The sequence below is a fragment of the Athene noctua genome, chromosome 5 (assembly GCF_965140245.1).
Source record: "Athene noctua chromosome 5, bAthNoc1.hap1.1, whole genome shotgun sequence".
Lineage (NCBI taxonomy): Eukaryota > Metazoa > Chordata > Aves > Strigiformes > Strigidae > Athene > Athene noctua.
In genome coordinates, this window is record NC_134041.1 from 11,843,142 (window position 1) to 11,864,780 (window position 21,639).

Consider the following 21,639-nt stretch of genomic DNA (forward strand, 5'->3'; position numbering starts at 1 on the left):
AATGGCCCTTGTCATGCTTTATGATTTAGGGTTTCCTTTCCTTTCCCATTAAACGCCACCTTCCCATCACTGCCTCGCGCCAGCCAGCCTCCGCTCCTGGCTTGCGGTTTCAGTTTCACTCTGATATTGGCCCAACTTCTTTGATGGGCTCCTCCGAGCACTAATTGCTTCTGTTCATTTAAACCTGTTCACTAATTTGCAGTGGCCCTTTATTAAGTTGGATGCAGCCCAAATTACACCATAAATTATGCTTGCAAGGGGACTGGGTGTTGTGGGGGATAAATGGTCTGCCTGTTCCCTGCCCCCCCCACTTCTCCATCTTCCTGTGCAATGTGTGGGGGATGAGAGTCTCAGCCTGAGGCTGCGGGTGCTGAATTTGGGAGATCTCAGCCCAGACCCACTTGGGGAGCTCTTTCTTTAGCTAAAGCTCCCTCCTTCTCCCTTCGTCTGCAACGGCTATCATTCAGTTACAAACAAGATCCAAGCTGAGCAGGGACAGATTCTGCACCCTCCACACCATGCACAGCCACGTGCACCCCCTTGCCCTGGTGCACACACACACACACACACTGACACATGTGCTCTCCCTCCTCTCCTACCACCTGGTGACGTAACTTAGCTTCTAGCTGGCAGTTTGATTCCTTTCCTCACCTTTTAATGACCGGGGAATTCATTAATAATTGAAATAAACACGCTCTTTTCCAAGGCTGCTGAGTTTTATTAAGGCAGGGGCAGGGATCTGCCAACCGTTGGCTGCAGCCATTTCCTAAATAACTGCTAGCAGTTAAAATGCAATTATTATTATTATTATTTTTTTTTTTTATAAAATAGAGGACTTTGCTGTGCTGGGGAAAGCAGAAGAGATCTGAAGGCAGCTGAGGGGTGGTGTGCACCATTGCTGCAGACCTGCTCCATCACTGGACATGAGCTGCTCACCTGAACACACATCCCTAGGGCAAGGGGTGTCTATGCCCTACGGGAGGCATCTCTGCCTGGCTTTACCACTGTGGTGAACTCCAAGGAAATGTTTCTGACCCTCTGGCTAGCACTAGATCTCCCATATCTGGTAGCTGTGGGTACCACCATCTCCTCTGCCGTCTGTGGGTGCCCTGGCTGGCTAATCGGGGATGCTGGTGGACCCCAGGGGGCTGCTTACCTGATGTTCAGCTGGGTGAGCTTCTCCAGCTCCTGCTCCATGTGCTCCTGCAACTCCCCAGGGCGAAGTAGGACCTGGCAGATGGGGCAGATCGGAGCTTGGCTGTCAAACAAAGTTGCTTTCTTTTTGCCTGTGGGGAGGAAAAGAGGGGAGAAAGCTTTAGCTCTGGTCGGCTGCCATCAGCATCCCCTGTACTCTGCCCTAGTCCCTGTCCTAGCTGAGGTCTGAAACGGGGTGGGATTTTCTCTCAGTATAGCCCCATTTCTCTCCCCATCCCATGTTCCCTGCGGTAGAGACTGGCTCTGTTCTGCAGTGGGGCAGCAACTGGCATGAGAGCATCCCAGCTCCAGCCATGGGCCCTCCAGTCTTGTGGGAGCAGCCACATTTCAGGAGTGACCCTGTGCAAACCCAGTTTCCCCAGTTTGCAGTGCAGGTGGTGTGACTTGGGGCAGACAGATGACACAGCACTACCCACTGTTCCTATTTAATAACAGTAAGTTAAGAAGAGCCATCCTCATCCACCTCAGCACCCCTGAAGTCGGGTGGGTCAGGATAACCCCCTGTAGGGCAGAGCAATCCTCCATGGGCACACAACGGTTCGGAGGCAGAGGAGATCCTGCAGCGCTGGGCTGAGGATGGCAGGGAGCAGGTCTGGATGTTGGGCACAGCCACCCTGGCAGTCACTGGCAATTGCTCACCCAGTCCCCAGGCTGGGAGGAGGACACCCCTCACCCTCCCCAGACCACCAGCCGTTCTGGGCCCCGTAGATGCCTGAGCCCTGCGCTCTCTGGGGCTGCATCATCTCCGGGTGAGATCTGGGGGAGTCTGTGGACGTGGACCCCAATCTCGAGCTAAACTGAGCCGAGCCCCTGGGGCCACCCTGGAAGCAGGGCATTACCTCACACCCTCCTTGCCCCAAATCCTCCTCGCTGCTCCCCTGCTCAGCCACATCTCCCTGGTTAACTCCCTGCTCCGAAGCCAATTTCCTCCAGCTCAGAAACTTTATTGCCCCCACTGTAAGGAATATACAGCGTCTATTTAACATAAAATAAAACTCTAAAGCAAACAATGAAGTTTCAATAAAACAGAGAAGCCCGCGGGTCTCCAGGCCCCCCTCTCCCAGCTGTATTAGCAGCTCTGCTCATGAGAGGGCGTGCGGAGCCTGGCTCAGATGGCTCCAGCGGGGAGAAACATGCTTTATAGCCGCCTGTTGTCATCTAACATGAACCCTCCTGCTGGATTATTTATTTATGTATTAGACATGTATCAAATTGGTTAAATCCGAGTGAGAGGCAGTAATGCACAATAAAGCAGACGACACTGGATACAAGGGGGCTGCGTGCACCGTGGCCTTCCAATCGAGAGCCAAAAGGTGCCATTTTATGGCTCCTAACGATGGCAGAGCCCAGTTAAATGAATCCCCATTAAAGGAATAGACCTTCTCAAAGTATAAAACATCGGTGTGAGCGGCTTTACTGGGTTCCTGCTGCTCACTGTATAACTGCCTGGTGCAGGCATTTAATGAGAGGAAGGGTCTGAAATAAGTTTGAGAGTCACCTTGGCTCATCCTTGTCTTCCAGCAGGACACAGTGCATGTGCCTGGTGGGAGCGGGTCTGTTGTTGGGACGTTACCTGCCCTTTTCTTCAGCCTCCCTATAGGAGGTGGGGGAAACTGAGGTGTGAGGGGCAAGTTGGGCCAGTCCAGTGCTGTGGGGCATACCCGACCTCCCCAGCTTCTCAATCCACTGGGAAGTCTCCCATTTGCAGAGCCAGGAGAAAATCCCAGCCAGTCTCTCCTCTGGACTTGAGCTGCTCCTGACAGCTCCTGGGCAGAGCCCTGGCAGGCCCTCAGCACCTCGGCTCCTCATCCCTGCCACCCTTCTGCCAGGGAGGACACAGCATGAAGCCCATGCAACTGGGAACATCTTCCTCTCTCCTCCTTCCCTTGTGTTTAAATAATGCCCAGAACCCAACCCAAACCCAAACAACCAGCTCCCTCTGACCCTTGCGGGAAAGGTCAGCATTTCAGTAATTCCACTTTCCTCTTGGAGTTTCTCCACTTTTGTATAGTGGGGGCCCAAAATAGCCCAGGAGCGTCCCCATCCACCTGCTATTTATAACCCCAACTTTGCAGGAAAACAATGGAGCTGTCTGAGTCTCCCTCCCAAAATAAACAGGCAGCCTTTGAGCGGACGGGAAATCCTGCTGGATCCCCACTGTGGGGTGTGCAGATGGATGGGTAAACAGGCTGCCCTCCGCCCTACCGCGCTGCATCCCTGCTCCCAGCCCAGGTCACCACCATGGGGCCCATGAACCCCCCTCGACTGCCACCCACAGTTTGGGCTGGTGGGGCAGGGATGTTCTTGGCAGCACCAGAGGGTGAACTGGAGGTTGAGCATCCCTAGGTCTCTGCTCTCTGGGAAGCCCAGGGATGTTTGTTTGCTGGGAGCGGTGACGGAGTGTCCTGGACTGCATCACTGGGATGGGTAGCCTTGGACCAAGGGGCACAGCTGCGGTCCCTCCTGGGGATGAGCTCTGTAGCACCAGGCTGGTGGGTTTTTTAACCTCCTGCATGCCCAAGTCCTTGCTTCCTGCTTGTTCTTTGGGGCTTTTCCATGGGGTGCATGTTCCTAAGCAGAGGTGACTTTGGATCTCAATGGCTAGCACAGCCAGGAGGGATCTCAGGCCATGGGAAGGAAGCTTGCTGCCTTCCATGGCCTCTCCCAACCCCAGCCTAGACCAGCAGGAGAAATGAACAGCAATGGTCTTACCCACCAGTTACCTCAGTGATATGGTGGCGAATTCATGCCAAGGATGTGACAGCTGTCACCCCACATCCCTGTGACAGCTGGAGAAGATCTCCTTGCTCCAGTGAGTGCAGGAGGCTGGTGTTTGCACTAAAGCAAGGGCTTCCAGAGGGACAGGAGAACAGGGACCCAGACACACAGCCAAGTCCCTGATGCACAGATTGCAAAGCAGGAGACAGAAAGAGCCCTAGCTCCTGGCCCAAGGGGCTGACAACTGTGCTTTTGCAGGAGCAGGGCTAAGTGCAAGTGACAGGCAGAAGGGAGGGATCATCTCCCATGCCAGCAGGACACCTACGCAAACCTCCTTAGGTCTGTGAAACCTGCTGCATGCCAGCCGTGCCACAGAGGTTGCCAGCGGGATGTGTCTCCCCAAATCACTGGCATATGCATCCACAGCATGCCCCAGAGCCTGGCACATGCCCATGCTGCGGTGTCTCACACCAGGCAGTGGTACCCAGCTCTGTGGTGTGGGATGCTGCTTTGTGGGGAGGGAGATGATGGGCATTGTGAATCCTCAGGTTTTGTTTGTGAATGCAAAGGTGGAGGGAGCCTATATCCTACCTCTCCTCTCCGGAGCAGGGACATCCTGGTACCCATGAAAAAACAAAGGATGCTACACTTTGTGTAGGTACTCACCCCACTCGAGGGAGCAGAGGGCATAGGTTTGCCCAGGGCAAAACAAAGGGTTCATATCCCCAAGTGGGCTGGACCCACGCCTGCCCCAGCAGCGAATGCTCCTCGTTTGTCCCTCCCTGCCCTGTGCCAAACCCGCTCCTGGGAGACCCTGAATGGCTCTTTTCAGGCTTTTGTTTCTTGGCAGCTGTGTTTTTGTTTTCTTTGCCCCTCTGTCTCCCCTTCGCTCTCTGGTTACTTGGTAGGCTCAGCTTCAGTGTTTACCCTCCTCGGCTCTGCCGTGCTTCCCCTGCTGCCGACCCCAGCTCGCCAGTGCCAGAGAGATGAAAAGGCAGAGCCTTGGTGCTCCTGCTGTTTGCACGGTCTCCTGGGCTCTGCGGAAATGTTTAACTCCAAGTGTTGAAACTGAATATTTCCTGCTCTGAAAGCAGAGGGCTTGATACGCAGACGCACCCCTGTGTTGAGGAATTTGTCTGTGGGCTCCGTTGGAGGGCATCTGCAAACAGATCCCATCCCAGGTGGGGTCTGAACTGAACCTTCCTGATTCCACTGGGGATCAAGGACCAGATCCTGCCCTCAGTTACACTGATACCGATCCAACATAATTCTCCTGCATCCTCTGAGTCAGGCCTGATTCCCCATGAAGCAACTGCTAGTGGGATCTGGACTCTGGGCTGGGAACTGTGCTCAGGTACCAGGGATTAACTGTGGCACTGATGAGGTGTGAAGGCATGAAGTCACCCCCGCTCCCCCCCTGTGTCCATGCCCTGGAATGGAGGGCTGACAGCACCCTGAGGTGTTTGTAAGCCAGGACTGGGTCACTTGGAAGGGAGAGCTTTCCCCTCACAAGCAGAATGGGAAATGTTGTTTTGCAGACTATTTAAGTGAGAAAACAAGGGACTCAGCCTGCTGACAGCCATGACAGCACATGATATATACAGCCCCTTGTCACTACACAGCATGAAGTAAACGATGCTCCCAAGTCACTCTGAATGAGCAAAGTTTACAAGGTGTGAGGGCTTGCTCTGCCCAAGAGCTCAGAAATTTGCCAAATGAATGAAATAAATTGTTTATAGTTCAATTGTTCAGTTCCACTGATGGCTTATTTCACAGCCGGGTGCCTCTCCAGGGACTGCCACTGTGTGTGGCACAGGTGGTGGCAGCATGTATGGAGCACTGGTGGGGTCACGTTCCCTGCTGGAGATGCGTTTGCTCTTTCCTAACAGCCCTTCACTGGGCAGACCCCAGGGCATCTGCCCAGGTTTCAGGTCTTGTTCCCACACTGTCCTTCCTTGCAGCCATCAGAAATTTGCCCCTGGGAGGACCAGCTCTCCCCTCCCAACTCCTGATCTCTCCTATCTTAAACTGTTTTCCACTTGTCTGAGTATCAAACTCCCCCTCCTCTGAGATACCTCCCTCCATCTCACCCTCCTATTTCCTCTCTCTTCCTCTTAAACACTCCATCATTTAAACCCAATCAAAGCCAGTTGATCTGAAACTCTTCTGAATAGAAATGACCCCATGCTGGGGCCCTGCAGCCCCTCACGTCTCTTCGGGGGCCGTGCTGAAACCAGGTGGGTGGTAATGGAAGTGCTGACACAGGCTCCTTGACAGCATCGCCACTGCCAGCACCTGTAATAATCCCTCTCGGCTCCCCCGCAACTCTGTTTCCGCAGCGATTATTTTCCATTCGATGATGGGCTTGCTGTTATTTGTGTACTGATAGCAGATATCTTGTGTGACAAGCCTCCTTTCCTTCCAGCTCAAAAAACAATAATTCAAAGAAAGCCCCATATTAGCTTGGAAATAGCCAAACGCTCGCTCTTCTCCCAGCAAGCCCGCGCTGCAGCCGTTGAGGCTCACAGAGCCCTGACAGTAAGTGGCAGCCAAGGGGCTGCGATGCAGCTGGGGGACGATGACAACAGTGGGGTGAGGAAGGCGAAGATCGCTCATGTGTCAGTGCAGAACACCCCAGAATAACAGCAGAGGCAAAAAGTATTTGGTAATAAAGTGAGGGAGTGGGAATAACTTTGCTCATCACTCTCCATCTCCCTGTCTGTTCCCAGTGCCATCCTCATGGGGTCCTGCATGCTGGGCACTCTCTTGAATCCTGCTGGTTTTGACCGAGGCCAAAAAGTACGTGGCCCCCAGAAACCTGCACAGGAGTGTGGCTTGAGTTCAGGGCACATCCCGCTCCTTCCAGCAGGCCCTTCCCCTCACTTGGGCTCCTGGCTGGCTGTGGGATGCAGAGCTCTGCTGTGTGGGATGCAGACCTCAGCTTGCTGCCCAGGACCAGGTGCCCTCGATCCAGCCCCTCCTGCACTTGCTCTGCACAGGGTGGTGGAGAGCCAGGCACCAGGGGCAGCGATGGGCCATGAGGTGAGTCCAGGTTTGCGTGATTTGGCTGGGTTCAGCATCTGGCCATAAAGACATCTGCAGCACAGCCTAACTCTTGCAAACACCCCGCAGTGCAGCTAGTGCATCCAGATCACCGGGGAATCACTCTGCATCCAGCTTACCTGCCCTTCCCTGGAGCATGTGTGTTTTGGAGGTCTGTTCAGGTGGGAAGGGAGCAGAGATCTGTAAAAGTTGCTTTTCATGTAAGAAAAGGCTTTTGAGGAGTAATTTTTTCTCCACTCCTGCATCACAGAGCAAAGCTGCTGCCAGGCATCAGCAGAAGCTGGACTCAGGCTGTGCTGGGCACAGCATGGGGACATTCCTGCCTTGAATCTAGCGGAGGGGCACAGGGATGGGTGACAGCCAGTTTTATACAGCTGGGGTGTATAAAACATATATAGAGGCACAGACAGACCGAGGGACCTCCACAACCTCAAGAGCAAACTAGGGCACAGCGAAGAGCTGAACTCAGCCCCCTGCATTCCTGACAAGGGCCTGATCCCTGGCACTGCTCCCTGCTAAGGTGCCCATCCTGCCAAGCAGCTTAGAAAATACACCTGCTTCTCCTGAGGCTAAAAAGCTATGGAGGGATCCGAGGCAGAAAATCTTGCTAAAATATTGATTTCCTTCCAAAAAAAAAGAGTTGCTGTGGTAGCTGCCCTTCCAGGTAAGCTGGATACTGGAGAGGACTGGTGTAAACTGGTGCAGTGCTGCTGCCATGCAGTTAATTCCAGCTGGGGTGATCCCATGACTTGCTCAGTAAAAAAGCATGTTCAAACAGCACCCTGGGCTCTTCAGAGGCTGTTGCACGTCCCATCGGGTCTGGCACCACGTTTCTCATGGCAGTTTCTCATGAGGAGCCCCTCTGAGCATCTGACCCCACCACTTGTGATCCCGGCCCTGGTTCTCCATCTGTGGAGATCACAGCTGCCCAGCGTGGGGCAGAGGAAGATGGATTGAGCTGGACAATAATTTAAGAAACTGAGTGAGTCTGTACATCCAATCACTTTACAAATCAGGGGAAAAGGAGAGAGGAGGAAAGGCAGGAGAGGGGGGAGAAGTGAAAAGGCCGCGCAGGGAAATGCATCACAATTACTGTCTCGGCTCTAATGAGGAGCCTGTCATGAGGCTGTCATCCTGCGGAAAGCCACCTACTCAGAAAGATTCAATAAAAAAGTAGCAGAGAGATAAAAAAGAGATATATTTCAGCCCTTGCTAATATTCTTTTCATTTGTCCCAGCACAAAATAAGATACTGCACTTAACCGGCTCGGTTAAAATGAAAAGGGGGGGGGTGGGAAGGGAGCAGCATTGATCAATACCACTAAAAGCCGGGAGACACGGTGATGGAGTGCAATTTTTTTGTCTGTGCTGAAGCATAGCAGAGGCCCGGGCGGGGTAATTTATGATTCGCACGCATGCTGGCTAACTAGAGGCTGACAAGACAATGAATCCTCGATGAGAGGGACGCGGGCCGCCAGGAGAGCTGGAAAGGGAGAGCATGACAGGGACCTGGAAGGGAGAGGGGAAAAGGAGGGTTGGGACAGGCTGCGGTCCCATATCCCCACAGTGCTGGTCCTGGCTCCAACACAGCTCTGCAGAGCAGGGCAGAAACGCCTCCCTGGGCTTCTCAAGAGAAAAATAGAGAAATACTGAGAGCAAGTCAAGGGGCTGGACTGCCTCTGTCCCTGCCCTTCTCCCTCGCAGCTCCAGATGGGCAGGCTGCCTGTGCCACCTTCCCCCAAGGAAGCACACTGGTGCCCGGCCATGACCCATGTTGAGCTGGAGATGGACCAAACCAGGACAGCAAGGACCAGGGACTGGGACAGCAGTGACCAGGACAGCTGATCCCTTCTCTGCTTCAGCTTCTCTAATGGGTGCTGGTATGAGTCTGGGCAAGCTCAGGACCACAGAGTTGGACCTTCCTGCTGCCACCCATCCTCTGCCCTGGCAGCGAAACTGGAGCATCTTCCAACCCACTGCCTCATCTCCAAAACACACAAGTTCTGGGGAGCAGCTGGGTCTCCCCAGCATCAGTGGGGTCCCTGGCTTCAGTGAACATGGCACATCAGAAACACTCCTGAGGGAATCCTACAGTTCTGTTCCTCCAGCCTGGGGGATCTCCTGGGGCGTGATGCACCTCCTTCCCCCCACATCCTTGAGCTGCTCTCCATCCCATGGGTCTTGTCACACTATACAGCCAAGACTGGCCAGGCTGCGGACAAAACACCCAGAGGCAGTGGGACCCAAGGACCATGTCTGCAATTCTTCAAGTTGTGTGGCCCACAGCCAGCCCTCCCTCAGCGGGGCTTGCAAAATGAGGCACTGGGACCCAGCACGCTCCCCAGCAGGCAGACAGACAGGGAGGACACCCCAGGGCTCTCTCACTGCCTGCACCGGGTGGGCAACCATGGCTGGAGCGAGTGCAGGGAATGGCTCTGCCTCCTCACCACCCCTCCTCCTCCTCCTCCTCAGCTGTGCAGCATGCCTTGGGCTGTGCATCGAGGGCTGGCAGACGGATGGCATTCACCTGTGGGCCTGGCCTCTAGCCTTGTTTGCTGTTACAAGGGACACTTTTTGTCTCTTGTTGAACCAGATCCCTGAGCTGGGGTTTCTGCTGGCCTGGTGGGAGACTACATATATACATTGACATAGTGTGCCTTGATTATCCATGCACTGCATCAACTCCTGGGATGGAAAGACCTGGAGCAACATACCTTCTTTAGCTGCCAAAAAATATCAGCATTGGGAAATAGAGAAGGTGGGATTTTCACAGAAACATCCCCATGTCTGGCTTGGAGTCTGTAAGAGAGCTGAGGTCTGATGTCGTGGACACTTTCGGGGTCTGCGCCATGCCCTGATCGCTTCATCCATACCAGAAATTGGGATGCAGTCATGAGTGGGAGTGACAGCCCTGCACAGGGGCTGGAGGAGCGCTGGAGGGGCTTTTCTCTCCTGACCTCATTACTCTGCTGCACATCCCACAGCTCCCTGCAAAGCCTGCAGGACAATCCTGCAGCAGACTGCATCTGCTCTGCTCTCACATGCCCCATCCTCTTGCTCCTCTGGGTCTTTTATGAAGGATCTGGCAACATCCTGAGAGACAGGATCAGTATGGAAATGGGTCTCTGCCTTCACCATTGGGAGTGGAACAAGAGCCTGGGGACCACCCCACTGCCAGTGGGCCAGGGACTTGCTGTGGTTCCCCCCACAGCCCAGTGAGGTGCCCTGAGAGAGGCTCTAGTCCCATACTGTCCCTGCAGCAGATGCACACAGGCAGCCACGCTGCTCCCATGCCCTTGACTTGGAGGGCAGCCTGTTAAGTTGGTGATATACTGATACGCCTATAATTCGAAGGGGTGATGGGGTAGAGTCTTTCCCTGCCTCCCACCCACTCCCTCCCCCCCACTTTCTGTCTCCTCTCTTCTCCTCCCTCGGGGGTGTGTGGGGCACATATCGAAAACACAGATATTGAACTGTCAAAACTATTTCCTACAAGAAAATAGATTCATCAGCTTGCAGCACGCAGGGTCATTGCCACATTTTCCCCTCGCGCCAGCACCTGCACATGCCGGCGCATACCCAATGCCTCTTCGCAGCACCGGCACTTTAGCTTGTAGCTCAGGGCCCTTAAGTGACTTTGAGAAATGGATAATCGATTATAATTCCACGGGCCTCTCTGCAGATTTATCCAGAGAATGTATAAAAGCCAGGGATTGGGAGAAGCGGGTTCTTCTGGCCAACACGTCGATTGCCTGTGCTCTCCATGCCCAGCTCGGAAAATCGCATCCCGAGCACGACTCTGTTTAATCCATCAGTACACAATCAATGCACTCTGTAATCAACTCTTGATCACTTAATTTTACACATGTTGGCTGAATCCCTTTGTTTAATCACTAGATCAGGCCGCCTTGTTGCACTGCCCCCTCCCTGCTTAACCCTCCCTGACCCTCGTCATCCCCCCCCCGCAGGCACCACCAAATGCAGCCTGAAGCCTTCATTTCACCTTGAGGAAGAGCTCCTGTGAATTTAGAGAGCAGTGAGATGGCAAAGGAAGTGCAGAAAGGAAAATGGGGGGGGCGAAAAAATAATGCCAGAGAGAAAGAAAATATTTTCCCTTCTGTGTCTTCCTAGAGCTTGTCCCAGACATTTCCACCCACGTAACATAAATCTTCGCTGCGATTTAAAAGGAGGCTGGATGTTGGAATACACACACTGAAGGCCTGCAACATACCAGGGAGAAGGGGCACATCGGGGTGTCCCTGGGCAGACACACCAGCACACGATGGGCACCCATCACATGGCTCCCCCGCCTGCATCTAGCCCCTCCAGCATCCTCCCCACCCCGTTATTATTTTGACTGTTTTAGCAGCTGAGGCCATTACAAGCATCGCTTCTTGATCTTTCCCTCCCAGAGGCATCCTTGGGAACATTGCTCCCATCTCGCTGGGGTTCATCTTCCTTTTTATGGCAAGAGCATGACCCTCGGGTTGTGAATGCATGTAAACGCAGCTATTTGGCATTTTTAGCGTGATTTGTGTCACTACCCTGATGCCACCTCACCCTTCACACATGCTCCACTGGCATACCAGGGTCAGCGTCCAGGGGATGCTCATAGGTGGAGATGTCTGACTGCCCGACACTGAAATGTGCTGGGGTTTTGCATGCATGCACCTCATCCTGCTGTTGAATAACCCTTTCTAAGAAGAATTTGTTGCATTTTAATTGTGTGATGAGAACCTGAAGTCTCAGAGATAGGGCAACCACATACTTGCCATCAAAATGTGGACCATTTTGACTGGCCACATAGGTCACACAGCATTTTCCTCCTACCCAAGCAGCACAGTGGTCATTCATAACCCAATTAAATCTTTCTTTTTAAAGAGGCCTTGATGCCGCCTCTAATTTGGCACGTGGAGTAACTGCTGCTCATGCTTGCAAGAATAAACGACGGGATATGCTTGAACAAGAGGGATCTGGAAGCGCAATTGCCAGGGGAGTGTGCAAATGTTAGCTTTGCACAGGAAACTCGCACAAAACTGCATGTTGACACCAAGAGGCCAGTTGTAGGACAAAGCAGGCGCGGATGTTTAAAGAGAATTCCAGTTGCTATCCTATAGCAAATAGTCTTCAAAGAGCCCCTGGAGCTCTCAGCTTCTCAGCATGGAAAGAGGAGCTTGTACAAGATGAAACGCAAATAAATAGTTTACCATAGAAAAGATATCCAAGGCAAAGAGGGAGATGCAAGTTTTAGATCTCACATTAGCCAGCTGGGGTTTTATTGGTCCCCAAGTAAAAGCTGTAAATAAAATACAAACCTAACCTGCATATTGTCAAACTGCATTTAAGAAAAACAACAACCGAATTGCACTCGAGAGCATCAAGGGGCAAACCGGTGCACGGTGCATCACAAGGCAGACTGCAGAGCTGTTAGTGAAGTGTAAATCCAAGAGTTGTACAAGTGGAGCCTTTTACCTTGGGATCTGCTGACAGGCACAGATCACTCTGGCTTTGCTAACATAGCTCATTCCTACCCCAGAAACTGTTGATATGGGGTTAGTAAGAACAGAGAGCACAGAAAGCTCTCTCCTCTGCTCACACTGACATCGGTGCCAGGGAGGAAGGATGGGTGGTGGGTGGGATTCTGGCACCTCATGTCCTTGCTTCCAGGCTACTGCCTGGCTGTAGGGAGAAAAGGTGATGCTACACTTCAGGGAGTCATAACCCGGGTGACAGGAACAGTGGCTCGAACCAGAATTAGCCAGCAGGGAATGGGTGAGCAACCAGAAAATCTTCCTCTCCTGTTGGAGAGGGCTGCTGAGGGCTCCCAGGGGCTCCTGTGCCAGTCTCTGCAGTACGCCTGGGGAGCTCCAGAGCAAGGACAGGTCTTCACTTCAGGCTGTCATCCCTCCTGTGCAGAGCTTAGCTGCTCTTTTCATCTACTTTTCCTTTCCACTGCATTCATTTTTAAACCTTAATATACACTGATATGTTGACAACATCAAAACTAGCCCACCTGGCTCAGTTTAAGGAACTGCTCTTCCCAGCAGATCCACGCTTGGGATCCGGTCTGGGTTTCACCTATCAAAGTCTGCAGGGCTTTTTCCCCAGGGTCTGCACTTGTTCAAGGTGGTCTGACTTCCACGGGAACAGGCAAAGCCAGACCAGGTCACTCTGTCCCCAGAGTCCCTGGCCAGGGGATCAAAGGGTCACTTCACTTAGGGTCTGCCACTGAAAAGGGACAACTTGCTTTGGCCAGGGGTGACACTGGGATGTACAACAGTCTCTTTTCATCTAGCCCCTTCTGCCCATCCCTACTCCTCTTCCTCATTCCCTGGCACCACACGCACTATTTGGGTTGGAGTCCTGCTGTGCAGGAGCAGGGAAGGATGAAGCCTCACAGGCACATCCAGGGGACCAGGCAGCATCTGTCCCGCTAGCACTGCTGGGGAGAGGGTTGCGCCAGCCAAGCTGCCCTCATACCCTGTGGAGCATACCCTTGCCATGTCCAGGTAAACCCCACACAGATTTATTTGCTGTCTCCAGGCCACTCTCACAGGCACATCACAGGCAATCAGGGATGATGCCCTGCCCCAGAGAGCTAAGTGCTGAAGCAGAGCATGCGGGAGAGGAACCCAGGCACAGACGGGACATGCCTGGGCTGGGAGAAGAAGTTAACGTCAAAACTGGAGATGGGTTTACGAATCCTGGCCCAGCAGCAGCGAACCCTCTAGGAAGAGCTGGAAAGACCTTTCTGCAAGCCACCACGGAGGAGACCAAGCACAGGGTTGGAGGAGAGCCTCCCCCACTGTCACCCACATGCCGACACAGGCTATGACAGTGTCACGTCCCTTCTACTGTTTTCAGGTGGAGGGAGGGAAATAAGAAAAAAAAAACAAAACAAAACAACCTGCCAAGGACTAATTAATATTTAATTTACTGCAAAATGTACTTATTATTCCCAAGTAATTGGCCAACTGCACAGCTGTGACCACTAATGAATAGAGGGGGGACAAGATGCAGGGACAGGAGGCGGGCAGGGGGGAGCATGGGGGTGGTGTTGTCTTTGATCAGACCCTGCTGCCTGCCTTTAATGTGCATAATAAGAAAACTTAAACAGCTTTGATTTTTTTTTTTTAAAGATCTAAAAACAGCCGTGATGCCACTAATGGATTGCGTTTAGCTTATTGCACTGTAATCGCCCTATTATCGCTGCAACTTTAACGAGGGGGGAAAAAAGGACTTTGGAAGATGGCATTTGCAAATAGGTTGTTGAATAACACTGCTGTTAAACACAGAGAAAACAGGCGAGTCCTACTTATTGTGATTCTTTGCATAGATTGCCAATACCTGAGGCACTCAGCATCCCCGTCTCTATTGCTGCTTTTTGCTCTGTGATTGAACTATTGGCTCATTTAACTCTAAGGATGGGAAATATTTTTTTACTTGCTAATAGAAGTGTGGCTCGGCTGTGGCCCAGCGTAGATTTTTAGATCAGTTTTTCTTGATGGCTTATTCTGCGAAGAGAGTTAATTTCACCCCAGTGCAGAGTGCTTAAGTGGGATTTAAGTGGTGCACGAGTCTTTCGCTGACCCCTTCACACAAGGTGAAATCTGCCCTGAGAGCCTCCCCTCCCCGGAGAGGGATGCTCAGCATGAGGCGGGGACACATTCTGATACTTCAGCCTCTTAATCTGCTGCCAGGATCTGGCGTTTCACACACAGTCCTGACGTGCACAGGCACAGCTTCTGGGGACCAGGAAGACCTCATCCCAGTGCCGCAGGGTGCCTTGGCTGATGCACAAGGAGATGTGCATTTCTAGGCAGAGGGGATGTGGAGGAGCTTGAGGAAGGGATTCAAAGTTCTGGTTTCTCCCTCTTTCTGGGTCCTGACCTGCCCAGACCCTTGCTGTTCCCTCCCACTATGGCTGCAGTTGCTGTAGCCATCACTTTTTCCCCAGGAGGTTAAGAAGGCCAGGGCTGCCCTCCTCTTGCCCTGACCCTCACCCCTTCTCTCCTCCACCGCATCCCCCACCCCAATTAAAGGCCTGGCGGTGGGTCTGAAGGCTCCTTCAGCTTTACGACAGCACCGAGACCTCAGGCCAAGTTACTATCCCGCTTCCACGGGTGTAAATCCAAAGCAACTTCATGGACTTCAATGGCGTGAAAGCCAGATCAGCACTTGGCACCTCCACACCTCTCGGCATCCAAGTCTGTCGAGCGGCGGGTCGGGAGACGTGCCGTCACGGCCGCCCACTGCTCCTGCCCCGTGGCTGGCTTTTCCCTCCAGCTAAAGCAAACAGCTCATCAGACACTGTCCCGGGGAGGCTGCGCCGTGGCAGGCGGCCATGGCACACAGCAGAGAGGGGAACAGTGTCGGGGAGAGGCGTGAATCATGAGAGCAAAGAAGAGACGGCGCACATGCACCCCATGAAGCCATCGAGCGGCTGGAGGAAGTTCAAGGAAGGGAGGCAGGAAGGATCAGGAGGTTGGCAGAGCTACCCCTGCAGTTCAGTGGAGCGAGGAGTGATGCCCCTTGACCTGCTGTGGGCCCCATGTGCAGGGACCTCGTGTCAAGATGGTGGTCTGATACCTCTCCATCCCTCTGCAAGGGACTGGTGACTTTCCTACCTGGTGGGCACAGAGGCAGAGCAGGCTGGTACAGGCAGTTTTTTGGGGGGTAGACCTGCTATGTGCAGTCTAATGTGCAGATGCACTGGCAAAAGGCAGGGCTGAGATTGGGAAATGCATCCCCATGGGTCATGAAGCCCCTCTGATGGAAACATGTGGGCATCTTGCTGCTCACAGGTGCCTAAAAAAAGGTTGAGCATGGCAAAAGGAAATGTACAGCTGGGAGAACATGCCAGCACGTAGGTTTTCCCATTTGGAATAAAAATACCTGTGTCCCCTGCAAAGGGGAGCAGCTATGTTGGACATGGTGCTGGCAGAGCTGGGATGAACTGGCACCATCACCCCAGTCTGGGAGACACAGGCAGGCGCTGCTGATGGTGCAGCTGCAGCCAAGATTAAAGGGGTGGCTCTTAGATTAAAGGGTGGCTCTTGCATCACCTTCTTTTTTGCTTGTTTTATAAATTGTCCTCTTTGAATCTGCTTCAGCTTGGAGTTTGGCTTGGAATTTTTCTTTGAAACGGGAAGAGGTTTTTTCTCTGAAATGTCACATTGCTTATTAATTTTAATAAATGGATTTTTTTTTTTTTTTAAGCAGCACGATAATAAACTCTGCCTGTAGGGTCATGGCCGTGTAGGAAGCTGTGCAACCCTCCCTGCCTGCACAAGGGCAGGACGTGTCAACTCCCTGGGGAACTGCAGACCAGAGGATGGACTGGAGGGGCTGCCAGCCCATCCCTATCACCCGTGGGTGACCACCACAGGCAGAATCAGCCAAGAACAGCTCTCCACTGCAATGCAGCCCCAGCTGATATCCCGAACGGCTGCATTTGGCTTGAAAGCAACTCCAGCTCTACTTTTTGACTACATATTGTGTATTATCTCCATAGTAAAACTGTAACGGCAGCAAAAAACTATACGCTAACCCAATAAATAGTAACAGGCCCCCTTGGAGGCATTAGAGGGGAGCGTGTCAGCACACAGCCAGTTGTCTTAGAACTGAGGGAGCCACACAGCCAGAGGACACCGGGGGATGCAAGGCGAGGAGCACACCGGGTGCAGCAGGGTTTGCAGGGAAATCCCCTGTCCCTGCCTGCAAGGTGCCTGTTGCACGTTGGACTGGATGGTGTGGCTCCTCTCAGAGGGTGGAATTCAAACCAAGATGTCGGGATCAAGCCAAGAGTGTCGGCGCCATGCCAGCCTCATTCCTGCTCTGCGAGCCATGCAGTTTTGAGGGCACTGAGCTGCAGGTAGAGACACCCCCTCTCCTCCCAAGCTCTCCACTTGCATCTCTGCCTGATGCCCAGCAGCTTTCTTGGTCTCTCTCTCAGGCTGCCCTGCTCCTTCTCTCTCCTCTCTGAGTTCTTGTGCTGGCTGAACCAAGAAGCTGGCACTGCTAGAAAATCTTCCCCAAAACCACATTTCTGCCTTGCTCCTGACTGGCAGAGCTTACAAAAGAAAAATTGCCACCAGACGTTAAAGGGGAAAAGCAATTTTGGTTGGACTCTTGGCAAGCTGAGCTAGTGTTGGCCTCACACCGCTTGATTTTCCTCGCTGGGTGCTGCGTCTCTGGCATCAGGAAGGAGCTGGATGTCAACCCACAATTTGGATTTTGTTAAACCTGATCAGAGAGGTGCTGGTGTTTTGGTCCTACCTCAAGGCGGCACTCAGCCGGCCCTCAGCATCTGCCAAAATGATAATTAACATGTATTTGATTAGTGCCTTGTGTGTTGGGAGGTTGATGCTTGGTAACCAGGAGTGGCTGCTGGGAAGTAGGTCAGCGCTATCCCTATTTCCCAAAAAACTGCTGCAAGGAGGCAAGTATAGTCTTGTGGCCATGACATGACACAGGGAATTGAGACCAGACTGCCTGTCAGATCTCACTCATTTTCCTATGCTTTGAGCCCTCATTTCTAGAGAGAAGGTCAGGATCCCTTGTCTGTCCCATATTTTGGCTCCCTCCTCTGTTCAGCTCTCAAGCTCAATGGAACAGAGACTGTGCACAGTGCTCTGCTGCTATAGGGGCCCCATCTAAGTACAGCCTCAAGAAAAGCACAAATAACATTATAAATAATATAACAAAATAATACAAGAATATAAATAATAAAAATAATATAAATAATGAAAAGGTCAGTCTCTGGCTCCCGGTCCTCTCCTTGCCTGACCTGACTTTTGTCCTTCTCCTTGCTCCTCCCAACAGCACCAGAGCTGATGCTCAGCAGCAGATTCCAGGTTGATTCCGCCCCCCCCCCCCCCAATATCCCCAGTATCAGCATTTCAGCTTGGACACAGACACAAAAAATCCAGCACAGGCAAAAAAATCAACAAAACACCCCAGGGAATTTAAGCATCTGACCAGATAGGCACTATTGATGGAGAAATATAAACGCTGCTATTTCGGTGGCAGCTTCGTGAGCCCTAAACCTGAGCTGCAAAGTGGATTGTTGGGTTCGATTTGTCAAACTGGGAGGCTGGCAAGTTTGGGCAGCTTCACAGACTGTGTTTTATGGAACCTTTCAGGAACCCCCAATAAAAAATGTATTAGATTAGTAATTTGAGTCCCAAATGACCAATTTGAAACAATTGCTTTCTTATGATTTTTCTGAAAGTGCCTGTTTCATGAGAAATTGCTTGAAAAATCAGACAGAGTTTTTAGAGACAACTGTAACAGCACACACGAGAGCTGGGCATGATGGGTTAGGAGAAGATTCATTTAATTGAGACAGGGAAAAATCTTTGTAATGCCTTCTCTGTCTTTCCCCAGCTTCTGCGTTGCCATAATAAGGTCTAATTTTTAAATACTTCTCCAGAAAGAAAAGTGCCTTATTCACCCCCATATTCAGGTGGGAAGAAGGGAGGTGTGGAAGGGAGACCCAACTTGCCTGAGTGAAACTGAGACAGGAGCCCCGTGCTGGGTCCCCAGCAGGTCTCAGTTCAGGCAGTTACGGCTCCTTCCCAGCAAACTGTTTTTCCTCCCCTCTGCCTGGCTCAGAGCTGCCAGTGTGGGACGTCTGCCATTGCAGCTGGGTGTGCCGGAGGGGCAAGGGGCAGCCGGGCTCTCAGCAGTGATTTATACTTCACAATATGGAGATATATAGTATACACAGTTCACACAAAACTATGAGCTCTGTTTTATTAATTTTATTACTAAAAACGGTAATGAAAACTGCTGCTTAAGTATGAGATGCACCAGAAATCAAGTGTACGATGACCTCCTGAGGTCCCTTTCAACCTAAATTATCCTACATCTCCACTACCATGTGTTCCTCTTCTTCTCTGCCTTCTGGTCTCTACACTTCAAGGAGCAGGCTCACAGCACATATTCAAGTTTTCTGTCCTGACCACAGGGCTCGCAGCATGCCTTTTCTATTTATTTAAAGGAAAACTGAGATTCTTATATCACCATTTGATTGCAGGGGTTGAAACTTTAAGGAGCAAAAAAAAAATAATCCTGAGAGTCTTATGATAAACTTGTGAAAATTGGCAATCCTGAAAATGAATCACCCTGGGATACTGCTACCTGGAAGGTATTAAGGAATTACAGTATACAGCCTAATTAGGATTATTAGTCAGGCCTGGGCTGGTTAGGAAAGATGCAGAATTTGGAGGAAAAACAGGAGAAGGACTAACCCAGCCTCGATCCTCTTTTCTTTGTCCTGTCTGGTAAATCCTGACTTTATACCCCTATCCTCCTTCTTCTCTTCTCCCCATGCTCTCACTATGACATCTATTTTCCTCAGTTTCCCACTGCTATTTTGAAAGGAAACCTCATCTCTTTTTATAGAAAATACAGGTAAAAGAGGGGCCCTTGGTGCCTGGCACCTCCTCCAACTGCTGTGTGTGCAAACTGCATCCCTTCTGCCTTGTCCTCCGCCCTCCATCCTGGGAACTCCTAGTGAGAGCAGCATCTCCCCGGGAGTCTGGCCCAGCATCCTCCGTGAGTAACGGGGGGATGGCATCCCATTAGAGTGATCAGCTCTAACTGGGACATCTGAGCATGATGCCAGCCCAAAGTAAATTAGCTCAGGTCGCGGTAACAGCAAATAGCTTTTGCAAATACATAGCAACTGTGTATGTTTTCATCAGAGGTTAACCCCCGGGTAGCAGGACTGGGGCCATTTTTGGGTATGTCCAGTGGTGAAATGATGGAACAACCCCTCTAGTATTTGTGTCATTCGGCTTACCAACTTGATTATTAATGAAAATGCAAAAATCCAGATCACTGAAATATCGTTACTCTTATTCTCCTTAATTGCTCTTATTGAAGCAATATCTTTACACAGACCATTTTTTAAGACAGGAAAATACCAAGTCAGTAGGTTTTGCATAAGTGGCAATTTGCAAAACTGCAAAGGTGACATTTTTGACATGAACATTTAACAAAAAATTAATATTTTGTCTCTTTAATAAATGGGTATTTGCAAGAGAGAATCCATTATAAAAAGGAAGCTAACGCAAGGTTCTTGAAGCCATTTTCATCAATTGCTATAAGATTTATATGTAAATATGTTAATGGTACTATTAATAATTTAATGGGGGCATGGCAAGCTGTGTTTACATAATAAATATGATTAAGTGTTTCCCTCGAATGAAGTTGCTGAACTGTCACGCTACCCCAGGTTATTATCAACATGGCTTTAAAATGTTAATCAGACAATCAGAAGGAAATAGTCCCCATCCCCGCTGGACCATCCAAGTTGTTTTAAACACAGCTCCCCATCACGGCATCAGATGGTCCCAAAAACCTCCCATGATTGCTGCAAGTGTTACCAGCAGTGGCATGGAGATTTGCTAAAATGCATGGATGATATTTTGTCTGATTGTATTTTTTACAAGGGTGGACTAACACCATCCACTTGAACAGAATCACTTCAGATTTACTTGAGTGTAATTGAGAAGAAAACCTGGTCTGAGATAATTAAGTCACTGAATATGCTTATTGCTCCTTAAATCCACTGCGCACAGAGCAGGGAGAATTACACAGTCTTTGGGTGGTGGGAATGAAGCAATTTCTGGGATGACGAGGAAGGCTGCAAACTCCAGCAAACTCCTACTTCTTTACTGGACTTTATCCAGCTGAAGTTGCAGGATCCTCCCTTGTTCGACCATCACTGTCTCTAAATGCTTGCTGGAGTGAAGTTTTTTGACAGTTCAGACAAAGCTTCTCTGAAGCTGCACATCATGGAAGGGTTGTGGGTGCTGCAGTGGAGACCCAGGCTAAGCCCCGTGCAGCCATCCTGGCTTCCCCGTTAAGACTTGCCCATTAAGCCCAGTTTGCCTGCTTTTAGCAAAAGCCTTTAGTCTGAGCAGCCAAGGGATGGAAAGGGTTAATTTAACTGCAGTGCAAGGCCAATCACGCTGAGGTGTCAAACTATAATTTTATATTAGGGCCTGTAATAGTTACTAGAGTTTTACTACAATAACTACATGTCCAAGCAGAGTTTAATGAGAAAATCTATAGTTTTGCTATGGTATTTTCTCTTAGTTTGCATAATTCCCTGAATGCAACCCAGTAAAGCTTTTGACCCGAGATAATAAAAAGGTGATAAAAATGGGCTGTAAAACCCAGCATATATATACATATATATATATATATTAAACAGCCACTACAATATTATGAGTAATTTCCACAAGATAAGACGAAACAAAAACCCTCTTCAGACGCAACTAAATCAGGGGAGAACTAAACTAAATTAAATCTATAAATTTAAACCACAAGCAACCCCAGAATTGTGGGTCACGGGCCTGATCCTGCCTGAGCTCAGCCTGGGTGCTTTAGGGACAGCATCTACCCTGAGGAGGACAAAGGGCTGGGTGCGTCGGGTGTGCAGGCACGGGCTGATGCTGCATATCATGGAGATGGGACAGGAATTTTCCTGCAGATGAGAGCAGCCCTTGGCTGAGGTGCTAATTCTCAGAGTTTAATTCACACTCTATGAATTAGAAATATGAATGGTGTGAAGCACTGTACTGCTAGCTGGACAGACAGATGAATGGACGACAAGATATGTCACGGTAAG

General features: G+C 50.9%; 1 protein-coding gene across 1 annotated transcript in view; it reads right to left on the bottom strand.

Annotated features, from left to right (window-relative positions):
- RNF220 (ring finger protein 220) overlaps positions 1–21,639 on the bottom strand; it is a 232,331-nt gene that overhangs the window by 87,323 nt on the left and 123,369 nt on the right. The window contains exon 4 of the mRNA XM_074906325.1: positions 1,157–1,286. Coding sequence (XP_074762426.1) covers positions 1,157–1,286 — 130 coding nt within the window. The remainder of the gene's footprint in view (positions 1–1,156; positions 1,287–21,639) is intronic.